At 37.1% G+C, this 19,837-nt stretch overlaps 1 protein-coding gene across 22 annotated transcripts in view; it reads left to right on the top strand.

Annotated features, from left to right (window-relative positions):
* Positions 1-19,837, top strand: part of ARPP21 (cAMP regulated phosphoprotein 21) — a 157,433-nt gene that overhangs the window by 69,751 nt on the left and 67,845 nt on the right. For 10 of the 22 annotated variants that reach the window (XM_030812157.1, XM_030812153.1, XM_030812152.1 and 7 more), the window contains 4 exons: positions 1,700-1,801; positions 8,168-8,205; positions 10,037-10,096; positions 14,110-14,342. In XM_030812157.1, coding sequence (XP_030668017.1) covers positions 1,700-1,801; positions 8,168-8,205; positions 10,037-10,096; positions 14,110-14,342 — 433 coding nt within the window. The other 12 variants (XM_030812168.1, XM_030812161.1, XM_030812162.1 and 9 more) reach the window with 11 other exon arrangements.

Here is a 19,837-nt window from a genome sequence, read left to right as displayed (position 1 = left end):
GCAAAAAAAATATATGTCCTGGTTGCTTTAGCAATGGCTCTGTGTTGGGCTGCATGGGTGGTGCTTGGCGCAGTTTCTGCTGCATGTCTGGGGGGGTCGGGATGCCACAGGCTCCGAGCTGTGGAGAAAAGCTATGTCAGTCGCATTTCCAGATGTCTGTGTAACTATGGCAGTCGTTCCACTCCCTACAGCTTTGTCCTTCAGTTGTGCACAAATTGAGCTGGATTATCAATACGGACCGATGATCAACCGGTGTAGCTGTAAAGAACAAACCTTGTTATGGTGAGGACAGGTGGATTTTGCAACTATCCTAAAATAAGTCTTCACAGAAAAGAACTGAGTTCACGTTTTAGTCTTTTATCCCCTCTCCTTCCCATGTTTTATGGTCTATGTAAATTGTCTGCTTGTTTTGCATGAAGTGTAGCAGAATTTTATCCTTGTGTATTTTGCTTGTGACAAAATATTATGTTGTTCTAGAGTAGCCTTATTTGTGGTACCTGGACAGGAGCAAAGAGACTTTACTAAAATCTCTTCTTTAGATGGGGGTGCTGTGGGATCCAGGGTGATTAGAAGAAAGCTAAGTAAATGGCAAAAAAATATTCCACAAATTTTTAAATGATAATAACAATAGAAAGTCATATAAATGCCATTCCAATTATACTTTGTGTCTCTGACAATCAAAATAGACTTTTTTGAAAATGACTTTGCTTTAGAATTCTTAAAGGTAAGACAATATGCATCTCAAGTTATCATTTTAATCACTCTCGGTGAGTCATTCAGCCGGTATGTGCATCTCTGACGCACTTTTTAAAAACTTGTTCATCATTTGTATCTCGTTTCCTCCCACTACCACCAAGCTACACCATGGCTCCTGTTGACTATGAAACATGTGCCTGTGTCATGTTTAGTGGGTGTCTGTTGAATGGATGGATGAATGTGGTTAGTGCAGAGCAGTTTGTGAGGAATGGAAAGAAGAGATGGAAGGAGACTGAAGATGCAGGAAGTAGTTCAGAAAATAGGATAAAGAGCAGTCCTCATGCTGGGTTCTTTGAAGCATTACTTTAGAGTTCTTGGTATTGACTCTTGTCAACAAACAGGTTTTTAAAATTTAGCCTGTAAACCTGAGATCATACATTCTATGCTAAATGCAATTCATGGGATCAGTCACTGAATGAATAACACAAATTAGAAGACGAAGAAATAGTGTCCACATCTTCCTTTCTGTTCATTATTTTCTTTGCTCACTTGCTTTTTCTCCAGTCCCCAAGCTTTCAAAATGATTTCTTCCCTCAGCCACCTTGAACTAGCCACTTCCTCTTTTTTCACCGTCATTCTGCCTCCTTCTGAGGAGTCAGAACCACACAGGTAAGCAAGAGAGACAGAGTCCATCAGTGATAAGCAATCACGTATGTGAATTGGCTGAATACCTGAGGCATAGTGAGGTGCACTCATTTTGGAAACACCTGTGTCACTTGCATCCAGTGAGGAACCAACCAGCAGCAGCAAACACCTCTCACCATTGCATGTCATGCACAGGTACATGCACCCAACACAGCCTCCTCAGGAAACAGAGAGAATGAGACTTTTCAGGCTCCATTTGTTTAAGTGAACATTTATTATTCTTAGCTGACAGTTGCTTAACCGCAGATTTCTAACAACGCAACTTGGATAACCCTCCTGATTTCTTTTTTCTGTTCAGCAAAACAGAATGCATCCATTTAGAGATGACAGACGAAGTAAATCAATTGAAGAGAGAGAAGAGGAATATCAGAGAGTGAGGGAGAGAATATTTGCACACGATGTGAGTAGTTGTTTTAATTGCCTCTTTAGTGCGCTCCTTCCAATAGCAGTAAGGCTTCCTCATTCCCCAGACAGCGAGGTGGCAGGGAATAAAAAGGCTGGAGCCAGAGAACAAATCAAACTGAAGAAAACTAGAGGTGATTTTGGAAGACGATCTGGTTCAGGGAAGTGACAGAAACCTAGCCAAGGGTTTGGGTGTGTTCTTAGGATATGACTGGTGGGGACATATAGAGAGGTATGATTTTGGTCAGTGATACAGACCTTAAGTACAGAGAGTGGTTGTCAGATTTGAAGAAATGTCTTCACCTCCACATTAGCCAGCAGATTACCTACCTAGTGTTGTCTTCTTTTTAATAACAACATTGTACAGGGTAAAGAATTACAAAGAAGAAAGAATCTGTTTATCTCACACACATATCCATATACAAATAGTATTTTCTGGGTTCTTAGCAAATATGGACATTTCATTATACAAAGTTAGACTGTTTTTCTCCTCAATTTCAGATCAGATCTGTGAATAGTTTGTCAAGGGAATAATCATAAAACAAATCCCAACAACAAAAAAATGGTTGGAATTTTTTATCTTTACCCACTATGGTCAAGATAAAACGCAATTAATTAAACATTAAAAGATAAAAAATATAGAGGCTGGATTTAAATGCAAGGAAAAGGGCAAGCAACTGCCATAGCGTTTTTGTTCCATGCAATCATTTAGCAGCCTCCTCAAATGATGTGGGTTCTTCCCCCTGCGTAAGTAGAAGTGTGAGCTCCTTTGTAAGACTCCGTGGCCAACAAGGCAAGCTTTGCTGAGTCTAGTGGAATATCTGATATCCTGCTGTGATCTGCTTCTGGAGACAACACAAAGCCAGCCCAGAGAAGTAGGCTTCAGTGCTTAGCTTGGAGGAAGACTGCTGTCCTGAAAAGTTTCAGGCCAAAGCCAGTTTCTCTGATCTTCCAGCTGGTCTGGTTCCATCAATATGAAAGTGCAGGGGAGATTCAACCTCCTCCACCACTGCACTTCTTTCACGTTTATATCCCGCCCCCTACAACCCTCGCCACCTTTCTTGAACACACTGAAATAGAATTTTGAAGATTGGATAATCCAGCTAAGAGCTCTGAAATTAAAAGAGTGTGAGAGAGAGGGAAATGGAAGTTACCATAGTTGGAGGTCTGGATGCAATTTTAGAAGACTCTGTGTGTGTGTAGGCTACTTAAACTTTTATTATGGTCAGAATTTTAGATAATGCAAAATACAGCCTGACATATGGTGGGCCTTTAATTGTGTTTGGTGGATACAAGAACGAAGTGATGAGAGGATCTATTCCAGTCATAATAAGGATGCCTACAGTGGCCTGGGAAGTAGCATTTTCCTGTCTGAAGACCTTCATAGAGCTTCATAGAGATAATTTTTTTGAAAGTTAGTTCATTTTTTGTTCTTATTCTCTCTCTCTCGCTCTCTCTCTCTCAAACACATACACACACACGCGCACACACACACACACACACACACACACACATTTTCTCTCACATTCTGGTCCTGGCAGGTCAAGTAATTTATGAATGAGTTATGTTGAAAAGAAAATACAAATCACACATAAAATGCACACGCAATATTATGCTGTTTTTAAAGTTGTGTCACATTGTTAGACACTTGACAGCTAGGTGACAGAAAGTCTGTCACTAATGCCTGTCTGTGACGAAGATGACACCTGTGCTGCTTATTTCATTTGCCAATTCTCATGTACAAAGAGAGGTCACTGGGAGACAGGGTCTGCATGACTTCCTCTATACATTGCATTTCCGTACAACCTTGTTAACGAGATTAACAGCTGGGGATCTGGGTTAAACATTTTAGGCAAGTGTTGCTATTTGAAGCATCTATGCCCACATGCTGTATCAACAGTTTTTAAAAAATAAAAGCACATTTAAATGTGAGAAATTTTAAATGTCAAGCTATTGCCATAGCTTTTTAAATCTATGAAATCATTTGGCAGCCTTCTTTAAAATGCTGTGGCTTCTTCTCTCTGTAGGAATAGAGGTGTGAGCCCCTTTGGTAGCCTCTCTAGTGGCCAGCTCTTCTGGCTTTACTTATTTGAGTGGAGGACCAGCCTGTTTCTAGCATGCCTTTTAACTTGATATCCTAGGGCAGTGTTTTAAATTGGCATCAGGTACCCATACTATACTCATAGAAGGGCTTGAAGGATTAAATGAAGTCCCAGACATCATTTGCAAATCATGTTCATGATCATATGTGCATTTTTTAAAGAAATGGTCCCTATTGTATATCACATTCTTACAAGTTTCCATAACTGTTAAACGGCTAAGACCCTTTCTCTTAGAGGGCAAGAAACACCCAGTGTCTTTCTCTCTATCTGTATAGCTCTGCTGGAGATATGCAATCATACCACTGGTATTTTCTATGTGTTAGCTATTTATTGCCTTATAACAAAAAATTTCAAAATTTGGCAGCTGAAAACAAACAAAAAACACTTATCATCTCACAATTTCTATGGGTCAGGAGTCTGGGAGTGGCTTAACTGGGTGATTCTGGCTCAAAGTCTTACATGAGTTTGCAGTTAAGCTGTCAACTTGGGCTGCAATCATCTGAAGGCTTGATCAAGTGGTTATCTGCTTTCAAACTCTCTTACGTGATTATTGGAAGGCCTCAATTCTTCACTGGCTATAGGCTGGAGATCTCAGTTCCTTACAATGTAGGCTGTTTGGTGTCTTCATGACATGGCAACTAACTTCCCCTGAAGAAAGTGATTTAAGAGAGAAAGAGAGAGAAAGCCCAAGACAGAAGCCACAGTCTTTTATAACCTAATCTTGGAAATGATATATCTTCCCAGCTATATTGTCTTGGACACTCAGATCAACCTTGGAACAATGTGGAATGTACCACACAAGATTGTGAATATCAAAAGGCAGGGATCATTGGGGGTGACCCTGTATAAAGAGGCTATTACTGTATCCTCTATTGACACAAACATAAAGGCAGCACACTTTAGGGGACCTTCATCTAGTACTTCCAGATCCCCAAATGATCATTACTAGTGCCCAAATGGCTGAGGCACAAGATCATTCTTTCATAAGATGATAATTATAGTATATTAAATCAATTAGAGAACAAATGCAAAGAATCCAGCATAAGGAAACTATGTTACAGAACTCTAATCTTTTTCATAGCTGGTCTTTAGTTTAGTTTCTTCATAATTTGAAAACTGAGCTAACAAAGCGGCTTTCCTTGGCAATTATTATTTAAGCAGTGGAGTGATTCAAATAGGTTCAAATATTGCTTAAGTGTATTTTTTTGCTACTTGAAGTAAAAGTAGAAAGTTCAGAAATACTTCCTGGTATTTACAATTTAGCAAAAGTCAAATTTATTTTAAAATCAGAAACATTCTTGAATATTTTCCAAATATATCTTGGTGTCTAAGGTGTCTGTGTGTGTGTGTGCGTGTGTGTGTGTGTATGACAGAGAGAGAGAGAGAGTGTGTGTGTGTGTATGTGTGTGTGTGTGCTTTTGTATACAGGCACATAAAATATGTGAGTTGCTTTGGGGATTTTCCAGAAAAAAATTCAAATCCAGTTTGAGAATTTTGACATTTTGAGATAAGACAAATTTCTTTATTATTTGAGAATTAAATAGTTGTAAGTCAAAACAACAATTTAGAATTTAGTACCTACATAATAAATGCATTTTTTGTAGTCAATATATTTGAAATGTAATTCTTTTTTCCTTTGGCAAAACTTTATATTTAGGCTTATTTTATGGTTAATTCTATGCAATGTAACTGACTTTGGGAAGGTTAAATTGATAAAGAAATATACTTGAGAAGGTATGTTTTGCCTGGAGGCTAATTTCTGAAGGATATTTGTGTATAAATAGAGATTCAGTGAAGAGTTCATCTGTGGTCCTCCTAACATGTGCTGGGACTCCTCTTCAGTGGGGATGGGTGATAAGGGCATGTGGTGCCACCAGAGTTGAGGGTGGGATGTGGGAGAGAACTCTATAACCCATTAAGCAAAATCATTTTTCTTCTTTTGAAAAGAAGCAAGCCTTTTATATCTGAGAATGCATGTAAGTGACAGCTTTGAATGTTGCACTTAATTACTGTGACAATTTTATCTTTCTCTGCTATTAAAATTTGCAAGTTATTAATACTACTTTTTTTAAAAAAAGTTTATTTTCATCAGCTACTGAATCACAGCCCATAACTGTATCTATCTTATTTATGAAAGTGTAGTTGAGAGGATAATGAGATAATTTTTAAGGAACTTTCCAAAGAAATCAGAAAAATACTTGAGATGTTATTGGGCAAGGTATTTTTTATTTATTTTTTATTTTTTTGAGACAGAGTCTCTGTCACCTAGGTTGGAGTACAGTGGCATGATCTCTAGGGGCTCACTGCAACCTCTAGCTCCTGGGCTCAAGTGATTCTCCCAACTCACTCTACCAATAGCTGGAACCACAGGTGTGCACCACCATGCCCCGCTAATTTTTGTATTTTTTGTAAAGACAGGGTTTCGCCATGTTGCCCAGGCTGGTCTTGAACCCCTGAGCTCAGGTGATCTGCCTGCCTTGGCCTCCCAAAGTGCTGGAATTACAAGTGTGAGCCACCACTTTGGCATGGGCAAGGTATCCTTGACTTGCTTGTGTCTTACTTTTTAATAGAGTTTGGGGTTCTTAACTTTCCCCCAAATGCTATTAGATTGAGTCTGAAGAGGTCACTATGTCTTTAATTAATTCCTTCAGAGAAATAGAGTCTCAATAATTCCAATATCCAGACAAAACATTATAAACACAATCAACCGCTTTCCAACTACGAGAGCTGAGAAGTAGCAAACTATGAACTCATAGCGTATATCTAAGCTAACGTCAGTTTCTTTTACATACCTTACTTGACTCCAGCCAATAGTAAAACCAAATTAAAGGAAATAAAAGAAGTTAGGACATTTAGTGTACTGTAAAGAGACCTTCATAGGCATATCAATGGCACATCATTTACGCTTGTTTCCCTTTCATATATAAATGTCAAGATTTTTAAAAAAGCTATTTTCTGAAAAGCTTTAATTGTCTCTTTGTGCTTTTTCTTAAATGAGATTTTTGCACACTTGAAATTCAGGATGCATGTTAAGTGCAGCAAGGTTAAAGCATAAACGATTCTAGAGACACCGTCACTGAAATGCTCATAACACTGAGAGAAACACCATGTCTAAATCTAGCCCATTGGCTTAGTGGAAGGAAATTATTTCTCTAGCAAAATGAACATAGAAACCAATATTCTGCTTGCCTCTCAGAAGTGGTTACATTAGCAGGATCTTTTAAGTCAATAATTGGTTATTAAAAGGTTATTATTACTTCTTTAGTTTTATTTTATCTTAAAATTGACCTGTTAAGTCTCTATTTATTCCTTTAACAAGTCATTTATTCATCATTTGGAAAATCTATGTATATAGCAGGATGTGTATTTATTTATGTTTAGAAACTTAAGTACTTTGGAAATGGTTTTGTGTTACTTCCTAAATACAGCCACCCTATTATAGGACCACAGCACCATATCTTGTCTAGACTTCTCTTTTCTATTTGTTTAAATTTAATTTGATCCACCTTTCCTCAGCACATAATGGTAATGGAATTTTATCCTCCCTACATTGTGCATAAACACAAGACAGAAGAGAAACGAATGCTCGGTGAATAGAAGCTAAGAAGAAGGTCATTGATTTTCTATGTGAAAAACTGGCAAATATTAGATGGAGCTTGATTTTTTTTTTAATTAGCGTGTTTTCATCTTCACTTGTCTTCTAGCCTTCCCCTCTTACTTAAGATTAATAATTGATGGCATTTCTTCAATTTTGAGAGTCTTTCAGTCAATCTCTTTATTTCATGAGAGTTTGTCATCACCAGGTAATAATTTCAGGATTGTGGCTTTATGGCTCTCCCATTCTTACGTGGATCGCATGGAGTCTGCACGCTCTGCTTTGATTTGAACCCTTTCCCTTGGCTTCTGTTGGTTGGTGGCTGCACCTCTGCAGCTCCAGAAGAAACCACTAGCTCAGAATCCGACGGCCACACGTTTCTCCAACAATTTCATTCACATTTCTCTTCTTCTGACCTCCATGCCGAACAGACTAAATCTAAAACCTGGAGACGTCCTGAAGGAAAAATACCCTATGCCGCATGAGAATTGTTTACTTTTCTAATCCTAACCTATGTTTTTCCTTTTTTATTTCTATCTTTTGTACCTATTTTTCTTAATTCTTTTCCCCTATGAGGGGAAAATTAGTTTTAAAATCAGGCAAGTATTTGGGATCACTCAGCATATCCAGAACTTCTGATCCGATGCCTTTTTTTTTTATTTTTCAGTCAGTTTGCTCCCAGGAAAGCCTTTTTGTGGAAAACAGGTAAAATAAAATTTACTTTTCCATGTCTTTAGAGGAACAACGTCTGTCATGTGTGTCTTGTATATTCATAAATATATATCCCATATATAAGTGTGTGCTTGAATATATGTATTAGCAGATACATATATCTATGCGTACACACATATATATTAACACATATGTGTCATTTAAAGCATCTAAAAATGATCTAACTTGGAAAAAAAAATTTCTTTCAGTTAATTCCAAACAGAATTGTAAAAATTTTTCTAATTTAAGGTCTCAATTTCTGGTCCTTGCAAAGGTATACTTCCTATTACCTTCACCAGGCATTAAGAATAATAAATATTGAGACATCACAGGAACTTGCAGTTTCATTGGCTTGTTTAGTAGTCCGCTAGAGGTATGCATATATTTGGTATTATTGGCCACTTCCTGTGCCCCATAAAAATATATAGCTATACAAGTAACAATTGGAATAATATTTTCAGTTTTTTTATTCTAAACAATCTATTCATCTTCATAAAAGACTTGACCTTGAAAATCTTATCTAAACTGGCCTAGATTTAGCAGTGTACCTGGCATAGGAGTTAGTAGGGGGAGGTAGTTGTCGTGAAATAAATGGGTTATAAAATTTAAAGAAAATCTTGGAGATAAGAGCAAAAATTTTTCAAACTTAATATATACCCTTCAAAAATCATTCTAAATTGGCATATATATTAAAATGCCCCATTGATTTAATTGCAGATACTCAGGGCAAATTAAGGCATCCAAATTAACTGCACTAATCACATTTAAGAGGCATCAAAATGGGCAACTTGATTTGAAAATGTGGTATCTATAAATAAAGTGGTGGTTAATTTTATTTCAGGGGTTTGCTTAATGGGTATTCCTATACCATTGATTAAAATAGAGACTGTTTGATTAAATGCCAGTACTCAGAGAATTTAAACTGGACATTAAAGGTGATTGGCTTAAAAAATTCCATCATTCGTATTTGCAGTTGGAAATCTTCAAGTAATGTGACTAAACCCCTTAATAGAATAACCTCTTCAGAAGAAGTGATAAAATTGAGAAACACATAAAAGGGATTCACAGAAAACTTCAAAGTCCATATATATTTAGACAAATATTCCCTATTTACAGTAAAATCAATAATCCATAAGCATTGACATCTTGCAGGTGATTCTAAAGGATTCCAAAAATACTCTATCTTTGCCAGAAAGATTAACTGAGCATTTACAATTCAGATTCATGGGAAACCTTATTCTCTAGTCTTCTAGCCAATGATTTTCCCTATCTTCCTCCCCAATCTTATCCATTTACACTTGAGTGTCCCTTATATTATGTTGGATTATATCCAACATTACAATAATTGGCCACATATATATGTATTGCATATGTTAACAGGTCTTGATGGTCCTGGAAACCAAAAATCTAATTAAGTGACTTACCACCAAAAGTAAATACATTTCTTGGATACCTGCCTCTGGAATGCCAATATTTCATTATGCCAAAATATAAAGAATAGTTTTAATACATTACTCTAAAAAGTCACTACTAACGTACTTAACTAAATCTCTATTATACCTATATCAATCTCTTTTCTCCTCCTCTATTCCCTCTACTTCCTCTTTCCTTCTTTTCCCCTTACCTAGCATCAGTGTCTTAATCCTAGGGTAGAGATCTTAATCCTATCCTATGGCCATTAATTTATTATGGCAAAATTCAACATCATATAAATAAAACTTTGTATGGGATTGATTTGTGCTGTAGTAGAGTACGCATCCATGTAACACAAGGCATTTAGTACCCTTAGGTTTTATATTATAAAAATCATGTTTTTCATTTCCAGTAGGCTCTTGGAAGACAGTAACATATGCAATGAGACCTATAAGAAAAGACAGCTCTTTCGGTTGGTATGGTTTACTTTCTTAAACTGTGTTTTTTTCAGATTATGTGGTAGAATCAATGTTAAATATTAGTGTACTCATGTAAAATATATCTGTTCATTTAAAAAAGTCTGGTTCTCTCTTTGTAAATCTTGTTACATAGCTAGTATGGAAGTCATATTGGGTAGTATGAGATATGAGACTGGAAATCTATCACTTCATCTACAATTCGTTAGGGTTCTTCTAGTTTTCTGCTTTTCAGGGGCTAACTTTGGTAGCACACTGTTTTAATTTTCCCAAATTAACTTTAGTAAATTACACTGAGTTAAATTTTCCCTGACAGATTGCAATTGTACATACATTCTCAACACTGGAAAATAAATCAATGATAGCCCTACTTGGGTAACTAATTTTTAATTTTATCTGTTATAATATTTCAAACAGTGTGTTTTCAAGGGTGAATTTTATTTCTAAAGAAAGATACGAAGTTCCTTCCAATTAAAATGACCTACTTAAATTAAAATCTGTGTAGGATAAGGGGAAAGGATGATAATTTTTTTAAAGTTCTATACTAGACTAGAAGCTCTATGAAAACAGATGGACCATACCCATTTTCTCACTGCTCTATTCAATGTTTATCTGACATCCATCGTAGAGAAAAGTGTACACAGTACTATAAGTATACTCAGTATCCAATACATATATTTAATGTGTTAATGTGTTTATGAATGTTAGGATTTACCTCCGTTGTAGGAATTACTACAAGAATAACAACAAAAACTCTTATCCACTTAAAAGAAAGAAAATACTAAGAAAATCAGATGAATTGAATGTTGAGAGAGTACATTTTTGCAATAAGTCTGGACTTTAGAGCTCATTATAAGTAAAGTTAATTTGTTACCTTACACTTTGATTGAAACGAAAAACAGAAGCTTCTTTTTGGACTTCTTTCACTTTTCTAGATTGAACTATGAAGTTTATTATGAAGTCTTCCTTATGTATCACTAGACAATTAATTTTCTTTTCCACACTTGAAGATTTAAGAAAATAACTTTGCACTTCTTTTGAAAACTCAGAGAAAAGCTAAAATTTACCATTAGTCCTGTGCTTGCACACTATGACCTAGTTTGTTTAGGCCAATATAGATAAAACATGGGTTCTCGTCCCCTAAAGGCCAATTAGTTTTACATAATCCCAAATCTGTCCCCAAGACAGAGCTACCATATACTCAGGTTAGCCATCTCAAATATGGATTTCATCACCCACCCAAGTCACCAAGCACAGAAACTCAGAAGGGTAACTTAGCACAAAGCCATTCATTCACACAACTGTAAAAGCAATTCGAGATGTAGATCATCCCTAACCCGTACAAAAAAAGATGCATTTTGACATAAAGGAAAATAAATATTTTCAGTTATGTTAATCAGCACAGAAGCAGAGCTTAAAATATATGCTTTATAACTACCTTGGGATGAAATTCTAGTTACTTACAAGAGGGCCAGCTCCAATGACCAGATATCCCATTACTATCGTCTTCCTGGATTCCAGTAGGGGAGGACCAAGACTGGGCTTAGGAGAGAGGGGAAGACACCTGTGCATGTGGTTTTCTACAATGCCTATGATCCCACACCCAAACAGATTTGGAATTCAGTACTGGACCTCACTTCACCACTGTTAAGATGATAGTGCCATATAAAATAGAGAGGTACAAAATATATTTTAATGTATAAATACCTAGGAATCATAGATTAGAGTTACACATTATTTTTGAATCTCATTAATGCTAACTCCCTAAAGCGGCAACTTAAATTTTCTTTTTTAAATGTACAGATTATGGCTTAGGATAGTGATCTGAGCTAGTGAGGTAGAGGTAGAGAAGTTAAAGAAATCTTAGGTTGCCTTACTGAGCAGGCGATGTGACATAAGTCTAAAGGAACTTCATACAGCTCTAAAAATAGCTCTACCAGGGAGAAGGGTGTAGACTACAACACACTAAATTGCACCCAGAAATAGTGGTGGCCACCTTCTTTACCTAAAAGGCCCAGTCACACTGGCGTTTACAGAAAGTCTGGATTCCTGCCATGGAGGTGCAGAGTTCACGGCTAAAGAGATTATTGAAGCAGAATTAGTAATGAGAACAAGGGATCACCCCCATATGGAGAGCATCCATCTCATGCATCCTGTACTCTGAGGCTAAGCACCACTCCCAAATCGTCAAGCCAATGTTTTTCTATAATAAATATTTCAAATTAGCTGCAAATGAGATTATTGTCACATTTCTGGTGCATTCACAGTTGCTAAATAATGATTTTGCTAGACTTTGTAAAATATAGTTTAACATAATCATGATTATATGGGAGAAGAATGAAGTTGAATTTGGAGATTTAAAGAGAAGACAATCAGAAATGGAATACCAAGCCCTTGAAAAGGCTATTTATTTCTCTGCTCTATCTCCCATGGCTTTCTTGAATTTCAAAGGAGTTTAAGAGGTAAAGTCACCTGGTCATTGGTGAAGGTCTAGTATTCATCCCTACAACTTGGTTTTCATCAAGTGGTTCTTATTTCTCAAACCAGCCATCCCTGTGGCACTGAGAACAGAGAGAATGTTTTTAAAATATTAATAGAGGATGGAGGGCATGGAGTTTTTTCATCTAATCTTTCACTCGAAAGTGCTTTTTGTTTTGTGAATATTCTGTACCCCTTCCTCCCTTTGCTTTACAAAGTTCCTGTCACAAATCAGTTATTTCATTTTTATTTCTTGGATCCATTTATCTTCTTATGTTTGGCTGAAATAAAAGAAAAAGTTTAGTGAGTAAAGTTAAAGCAACACTTAAAATTTTCTTTGTACTGTCTGTACAATTTTGTCGGTGAGTATTTCAATCACATAGTGCACTTCAAACATCTCAACAGTACATTATTGTCTTTAAAATATTTTTCAATGAAGCTACCAATCACATCTGTGAGATTTGAACCAAGGCTTAAATATGTCTCATTGCTAATATGAATTAGGTGTTATATTTACTGATCAAGATTTATATCCCCTTTACTTATTTATAATCCATTAAAATTTTAAGGTATTTTACTGATGCATTATTTTTATGTTCAGAAAAAGCTTTGAATTTATTAACAAAGTTATGCTTTAGACAGATTGGAAACCAATGAAAATGCAAATTTCATCAAATTTCTCTATAAAACACATGCAATTTTGCATATTTCTTAGAGATACTCTAGAGTCTTCAAACTTCACTTCTGGCTATTGGATCTCTTCCAATATATTTACCCTTTTTTCTATTTGAAGTTTGAACAAATGTGTTCTTTCACCTGAGGAGCTTTTTTTGTTATTTCCATTGTTCCCCTTGGAAAGTTTTGTTGTCAGTGTATAGTGTTTACACTGTTGTTATTTTCAAAAGTTTTTCTACATGAAAAGAATTAAAGGGTTCTTTCCTCTGACCATGAAGGTTAAACTCAGTGGGCAAAATTCTTACCATAGGTTAATAGAGTAATTTCTGTGATTTCAATGCTATCTGTCAAAGCCTTGGTGATTTCAGATGTGTATCTCATAAAGCTGGAACATGAATTAACAGCTTCTCTTATTTTGTTCTAAAGAGAGAGAAAAAGTCTTCTTTGGTGGGAGTTACTTTTAGAATCATTTAAGATCACAATTACTTCTGAACATTAATTAATTATTGATTTGAGTCAGAAGAACTTATCCCCCTATTCTCTTTGCAAGAGAAATTAACAATTACATTTTATGACATGTCTTTCTAGTTGTTTCTCCTTCACCGACAGAGGGATCATGTGACATTTCTAGGTTTGTTTTTTCTGTTTGTAACCTATGTGTTGTGTATGATATGTTATCTGTCTATACATCATCAAAGTATTTGTAACACTGGGAGGCAACTGGTTTAAAGAAAAGGGTTGGCAGGAAGGGTCTTGTGTGGATGACCTTCCAAGAAAAGCCTTGCTCTGTGCCTACCCATACCATTCACGTAAGGTAATCCTGTCCCTGTGCATCTTTCTGGTGGTCGTACTCCAGGGGCAACAGAGATGGCTCAGGGAGAACATCTGGGAGTCGACAGAGCAGCTCAGAAAATGAACTCAAGTGGTCTGACCACCAAAGGGCCTGGAGCAGCACAGACTCCGACAGTTCCAACCGCAATCTAAAGCCCGCCATGACCAAGACGGCGAGTTTTGGGGGCATCACGGTGCTGACCAGGGGTGACAGCACTTCCAGTACTAGGAGTACCGGGAAGCTGTCCAAAGCAGGTAGTTAGTACTGAATGTGTTTATGTCCTGTAGTAATTTTTGGATTCTACCCAAGCCATATGGTCACCATTCCCTCTGACTTTCAGTTGACTGATAATGATGATATTAATCACAGGGATAGCTGGAAATCAGAAGGTACAATTTAAATAGGTTACTGCCTCTTTCCAGTTATGTGCCTAGGTCAAGTTACTAACCTCTCCAAGTTTCAGTTTTCTTATCTATAAAATGTAGGTTATATAATGTTATTCAAACCCACCTCAGTAGACTTAGTGTTTACGTATTTAATTTAAGTCTTAAGTTTACTTATTTAAGTTTTCTCAGTAAACTGAAGTTTAAATTGCATTATTTACATAAAAATGATTACCATGGCACCTGCATTACAGTAACTACCTAGCAAAAGTTTGCTATTGCTTTTAAAGTTAGTAATATGAATTATTCCTTAAAAACACACTGTAGGATAATTATAATATTAATAGCTTTCGTTCTTGCATTGGAATGCTGTTAGTACGATCCCGGGCCTGGTTTTTAACCATTCTGTGCCTCTGTTTTCTTCATCTGATAAATAGAAATAATAATAGTACCTATATTGTAGAAATATTATGAAGACTAAAAGAGTCAGTATACACAAAGCAACTTGAATAATGTCTGTCAAGTTATAAGCCCCCAATAAACTCTAGTCCTTATTCATTTTTAATATTGCCATTTAATGTTTGCACCCCTGCTTTGCAGATAAGACAGGTGAGTGTCAGAGAGGTTTAGAGTTTCCAAGTTACCAGGTGCTTGTATGCTTTTTCCAAGTGAAGCAAATAACGATATTCTGAGGTAGGTAGTTCAAGTTTGCATGAACGGTCTTTGGAAGGTGAGTGATAATGAGAGATCTAGGAGAGCCATTAACTTGAAACAACTTTAAACTGATGGAAGCATGCACCATGATGCTCACATGAGTCTGCAAAATGCCCTCATGGTCGGCCATTTCTAGCTCTTCTGTCTCCCAAAGATTATTCACTATTGTTTTTGAATTATTTTCAAATGTTCACAATTAAAATACCTCCTAAAATCTCAGGAAGGTGACAAATGACCATTCACTAGCACTCCACGAACTGAAGTTTGTGATTTTAGTATGTAATTGTTTTTCCTTTGTTTTGATTCTGCCCTAGAAAATCAAATTCCCTGACACTCTCTTGGGTTGGGTGGGGAAGTGGTTGGGACTTGTGATTCTGTTGTATGCTCTGGGTGTCAGATTGTATGGGTGGAGCATTCAGGATCCTGAAGTGACAGGTGAGTGGGAGGCCAAGGCAGGAGTGGGATGAAGAATGGAGAACCCCAGTTAAAGTTTAGACACGGGCTGCCCTGGACTGTGGATATTTTCCCAATCAACCTTTACACTCATGTTAGGGCTGAGGGGTTCCCCACCTCCATGCAAAATCTGGGTTCATTTGCTAATGGTTTAACATAATTAGGTTGTTGACAAATTCCTCCTAAAAATTATCTCATGTTTTCCTATATAAGGAGAAAATTAATACCATTTAGTTATTACAGTCACTACATAATACACACACCCTGATTCTTGGAAAGATTCAGATGGGTTCACACTGCCTTTCTGCAACTTTTATCACTAATTGGTGAGTTCTTGATTTCTTACTCTAATTAATTGCTCTCATATTCCACTATTGTAGCAACTGAAGTAAAGAAAATCCACTGTAGTACACTTGAGCTCTTGTAAACTAAGATAGATTTAATAGTTTTAAATCTCCTTAAAATGTGAAAACCAAGTACTTTAAATGGTGCACTTAAAAATTCCAGCACACCAAAAGAGCTCTTAAGATTTTTAAATTAATAGTCATTCTCCATGCACCAACCCCCCAATCACTTCCAAAGCAAAGCTCTTTGGAAACATTTAAAACACTTCAAAAATGTTAAAATGCCATGTTCTTTGAAGAATGATTAGAGATTGTAAGTGCTTCAGATTTTTTTTCTTTTAATCTAAGTGTCTCCATTTGAAAGCTTGTCAAAGTGCAGGCATGGAAAGGGAATAAAAACTTACAGAAGATCAAGGTAGGATGTCAAAACAAACTTACAATTTCCCAAGATGGATTTATGAAGCAAAGCTGTCAGTTTTGCTGTCATGGAGCTTCAGAACAGCACAAGTTTTCAGTTTTTTACCTAATTGTTCACAGTGGAATTGCAAACTTTTTTATGACCTTTTAGAAACCAAGTCTGGAGTTGTGATATTTAAGTTACTCTTCTCCTCCTCTAATTACATAGATTCTAGCTTTAAATAGATAATAATGAGACGTTTTCCATGTTGGAAACACGTTTTCCTACATTTTGGAAGGAAGCATATTACTGAAGTATGAATGTACAAGCACATTCTCTTGAGGCCTGGGCTGCCTACCAGATGCCCAGCACACATTTCTGGAGGCAGATGATGCGATTGTATCCTCCTTACCGAAAGCACTTGAATGACACCTGCGTGGAAACCTCAGCTGTTTCTTGTTAATAGCAATGTGGTTGAGAAATAAAGAGTATGACATCTGTTTCTTACCACATTGGCCTAGCTATACTGTCACTATTGTTCCCCCATCTTGATCTTCAAAGCAGGGTTTCTCAACTTTAGCTCCATCAGAATCACCCAAAGGATTGGTTAAATCCCAGATTGCAACACTCACCCCCAGAGTTTCTGACCCCTAGGTCTGGGATGGGGCCTGAGAATTTGCATTTCCCACAAGTTCCCAGTTGATGCCAATGCTGCTTGCCTGGGAACCACACTTCAAAAACAACTGCTCTGGAGAAATAAAATGTACTTTTGTTTTGTTTTAATAATTTTAGGTGGTCTGGCTTGTTGTTTTCTGGACGCAAGGCTATTCCTGCTATTGTCACGTTCCTTGCCTACATCTTGGAGTATTTTTTGATCCAACGCAAGACACCCCGTATTTCTATCACTTCCTCTTCTTTGTCTTTATTTTTATTACTACACTAATACATCCTGGATAGTCTCTTCCTTCTTGTAATTTTGAAAGCTTTAGGTTATTCTACTGAACACTGACCCCCTGAATCTGGAAATATTTTCTTGAACTATATAATTCAGAAATAAAACCTTTATGATTTGTGGTCCTTGTAAAAGAAAAATTGCACCAGACGGTGCAGGCAAAAGAGAATGTATTCATTATTACTGCAACAGGGATCAAGACTATGATCTCTCTCTTTAGAGAGGGAACTGAGCTCCACTGAATCAAAAAGCAGGAGACTCTTCAAGCACTGGGGTGAGCTAGTGGCAAAATTTTGGAGGACATTATAGAGGAAATTGGGTGCTGTGATTAGGCTCTATGTGCTTGCTAATTGGTGCTGTGGAAGTTAGGCTCCTATCCTCCCACAGAAATTGAGAGATAGGGGCTCTATTTCTCATGATGATTAGATTTCAAAGGGATGGCTCCCAGGTACTTAAGAAAGACCTTCCTGGATTGTAAAAGTGGCAAGAGGCTAGGAGATTTACATCTCAAAGGAGCATAAATGCTCTATGTATAGGGAGGTGAGGAACCTCTTGTCTGGAAGAAACCAGTGAAAAGTTTGGTCAAGCTGAGGGGAACATTAAGGTCATCTTCCTTACCATTGCTCACCATTTAGTCTGGTATCTTCTATTTTACGAAAGGGTATGTTGAGGTCGAAAGTAGTCACTTCCTGAAGAAAACACAGCTAGTAAGTGGCAGAACTAGAATTAAAACCCAGTATCCTTCCTCCCTGGGAATGTTCCCTCTGCTCCAAGGGAATCTGCCTATGTCCTTCCCCTTCTGCCTTGTCCTTTCTTGGTTTTTCATTTTGTTTTGGCTTGTGATCTCTTTTTCTATCTTTTGTCATGTTTCCCATTTTCTTTTTCCTGTTTTTCTCTTGAGGGTTCACCTGAGGCCCTCACCTAGCCACTCAGATGTCTTCTTTTTTCTCCTCCCTGTGGCTACCCCTTAGGGTTCAGCTTCAGTTTCTGAGCTTTCCACTGTGAGTAGCATGGAATTTTCATCTAGTCTCTCCTAGAACTTGGCACAGGCTTGGTCAGGGGCCTGGCCCCCGTCTGTGCCTTGCTTAAATGATAAGAAGATGAACATGATCTACAGGCTTAGCCATCTGTGGAGTCAAGTTGCCTGGGTTTGAGCTCAGATTCTACCACACACTGAGCTTTGGGAAATTTAACATATCTTAAGATCAGTTCTCATCTTCAAAATGAGGCTGCTGTAAAAATTAGACAATTCATATAGAGAAACTAGCACAGTGATTGTCACATAGGCATACTGTATAAATATTTGTCATGGTTATCATTAAACCTCTGAAAAAAAGGAAACCAGAAATACTTTTAACTCTCAGCCATTCTAAATCTTAAAAGTTCTCAAATATCAATTTCATTTTCTTAAAAATCTGTGAACACTTCTAATCCCGTGCCTTTTACTAGCATTTGTGTTTTATCACAGACTTTAGCAACACCGGCTATGTGTGGAATATGGCTCTCCCTGGCCTTGATGATTGATGTTTACATGCTGGTCAAAGCCAATCAGAAGGGCCAGTTACTAAATCCTGGCTGTATGTTGATTGCTGAGCCATCCTTTTGAAGAGGTTTGACTTTATTTTCATCTTTGCACGTGCAGAGAATTTAAGCCAAATTTAGGTTTCCTTCCTTCCTTTAACCTGTGGAATCAAATCATTTACATTGTCTTCTCATTTCTCCTATTGATGATGCTTCTTTTACCTCAGGTAAGGGAAGGGTATAATGTTGTAAATCAGTGATTAATGGCCATCCTTCTAAAACCAAAATTAAATTACTCTTTGGATTGGGTTGTGACACTTCAGTCTGTCTGCATCAACCCATCCCTCCTAACACACACCCATGCCATCACTGGCTTACAGCTCAAATCTGAGTTAGGATGTGCTCCCTTGGCCCCAACTCTTTTTCAGTGCCTAGCCCTTCAGTCTGGAGATGAGCTGAATCATGTTTGTATAACATTAAATACCTTGGTACAGGAGGTTTTGTTGTTGAATTATTTATGTTGTTGCTGTTGACTCTAGTGTCAAATGTGTAACATAGCATCAAATTATAGACAGCAGGTCCATAAACACACACTACAGTCTGCATTGGGAATATGACCACAGAGTCATAATTTCAGTGATATGGTCTCAAAACTATTATTAGCATTTTCAATATTCTTTTTACATTTTTTATTTTTTTCTCCCCATGCCTTATTCATAGCCCCATCAGCATTCTAAACCACTTAGATGGAGCATCCTGAATTGACGTAAAACTATCATTATTAATAATCAAGTTATGGGGAAAGCAAGAGAAGATGCCCAACTGAGAACACTTGTGACAGGCCATGGTATATGCATACGTACAATTTCAAGTGGCAATGTGGGGTTGTGGTTAAAGCTTGAGCTATAGATCAGTCTGCATAGACCAAATTGCAGGTCTGCCATTATCTAGCTATGTGAGCTGACCTGAATTACCTAACTTCCTTATA

Source organism: Nomascus leucogenys, chromosome 4 (assembly GCF_006542625.1).
Source record: "Nomascus leucogenys isolate Asia chromosome 4, Asia_NLE_v1, whole genome shotgun sequence".
Lineage (NCBI taxonomy): Eukaryota > Metazoa > Chordata > Mammalia > Primates > Hylobatidae > Nomascus > Nomascus leucogenys.
Note: the sequence above shows the minus strand (reverse complement) of the source record. Positions and strands in the feature narration are given on the sequence as shown.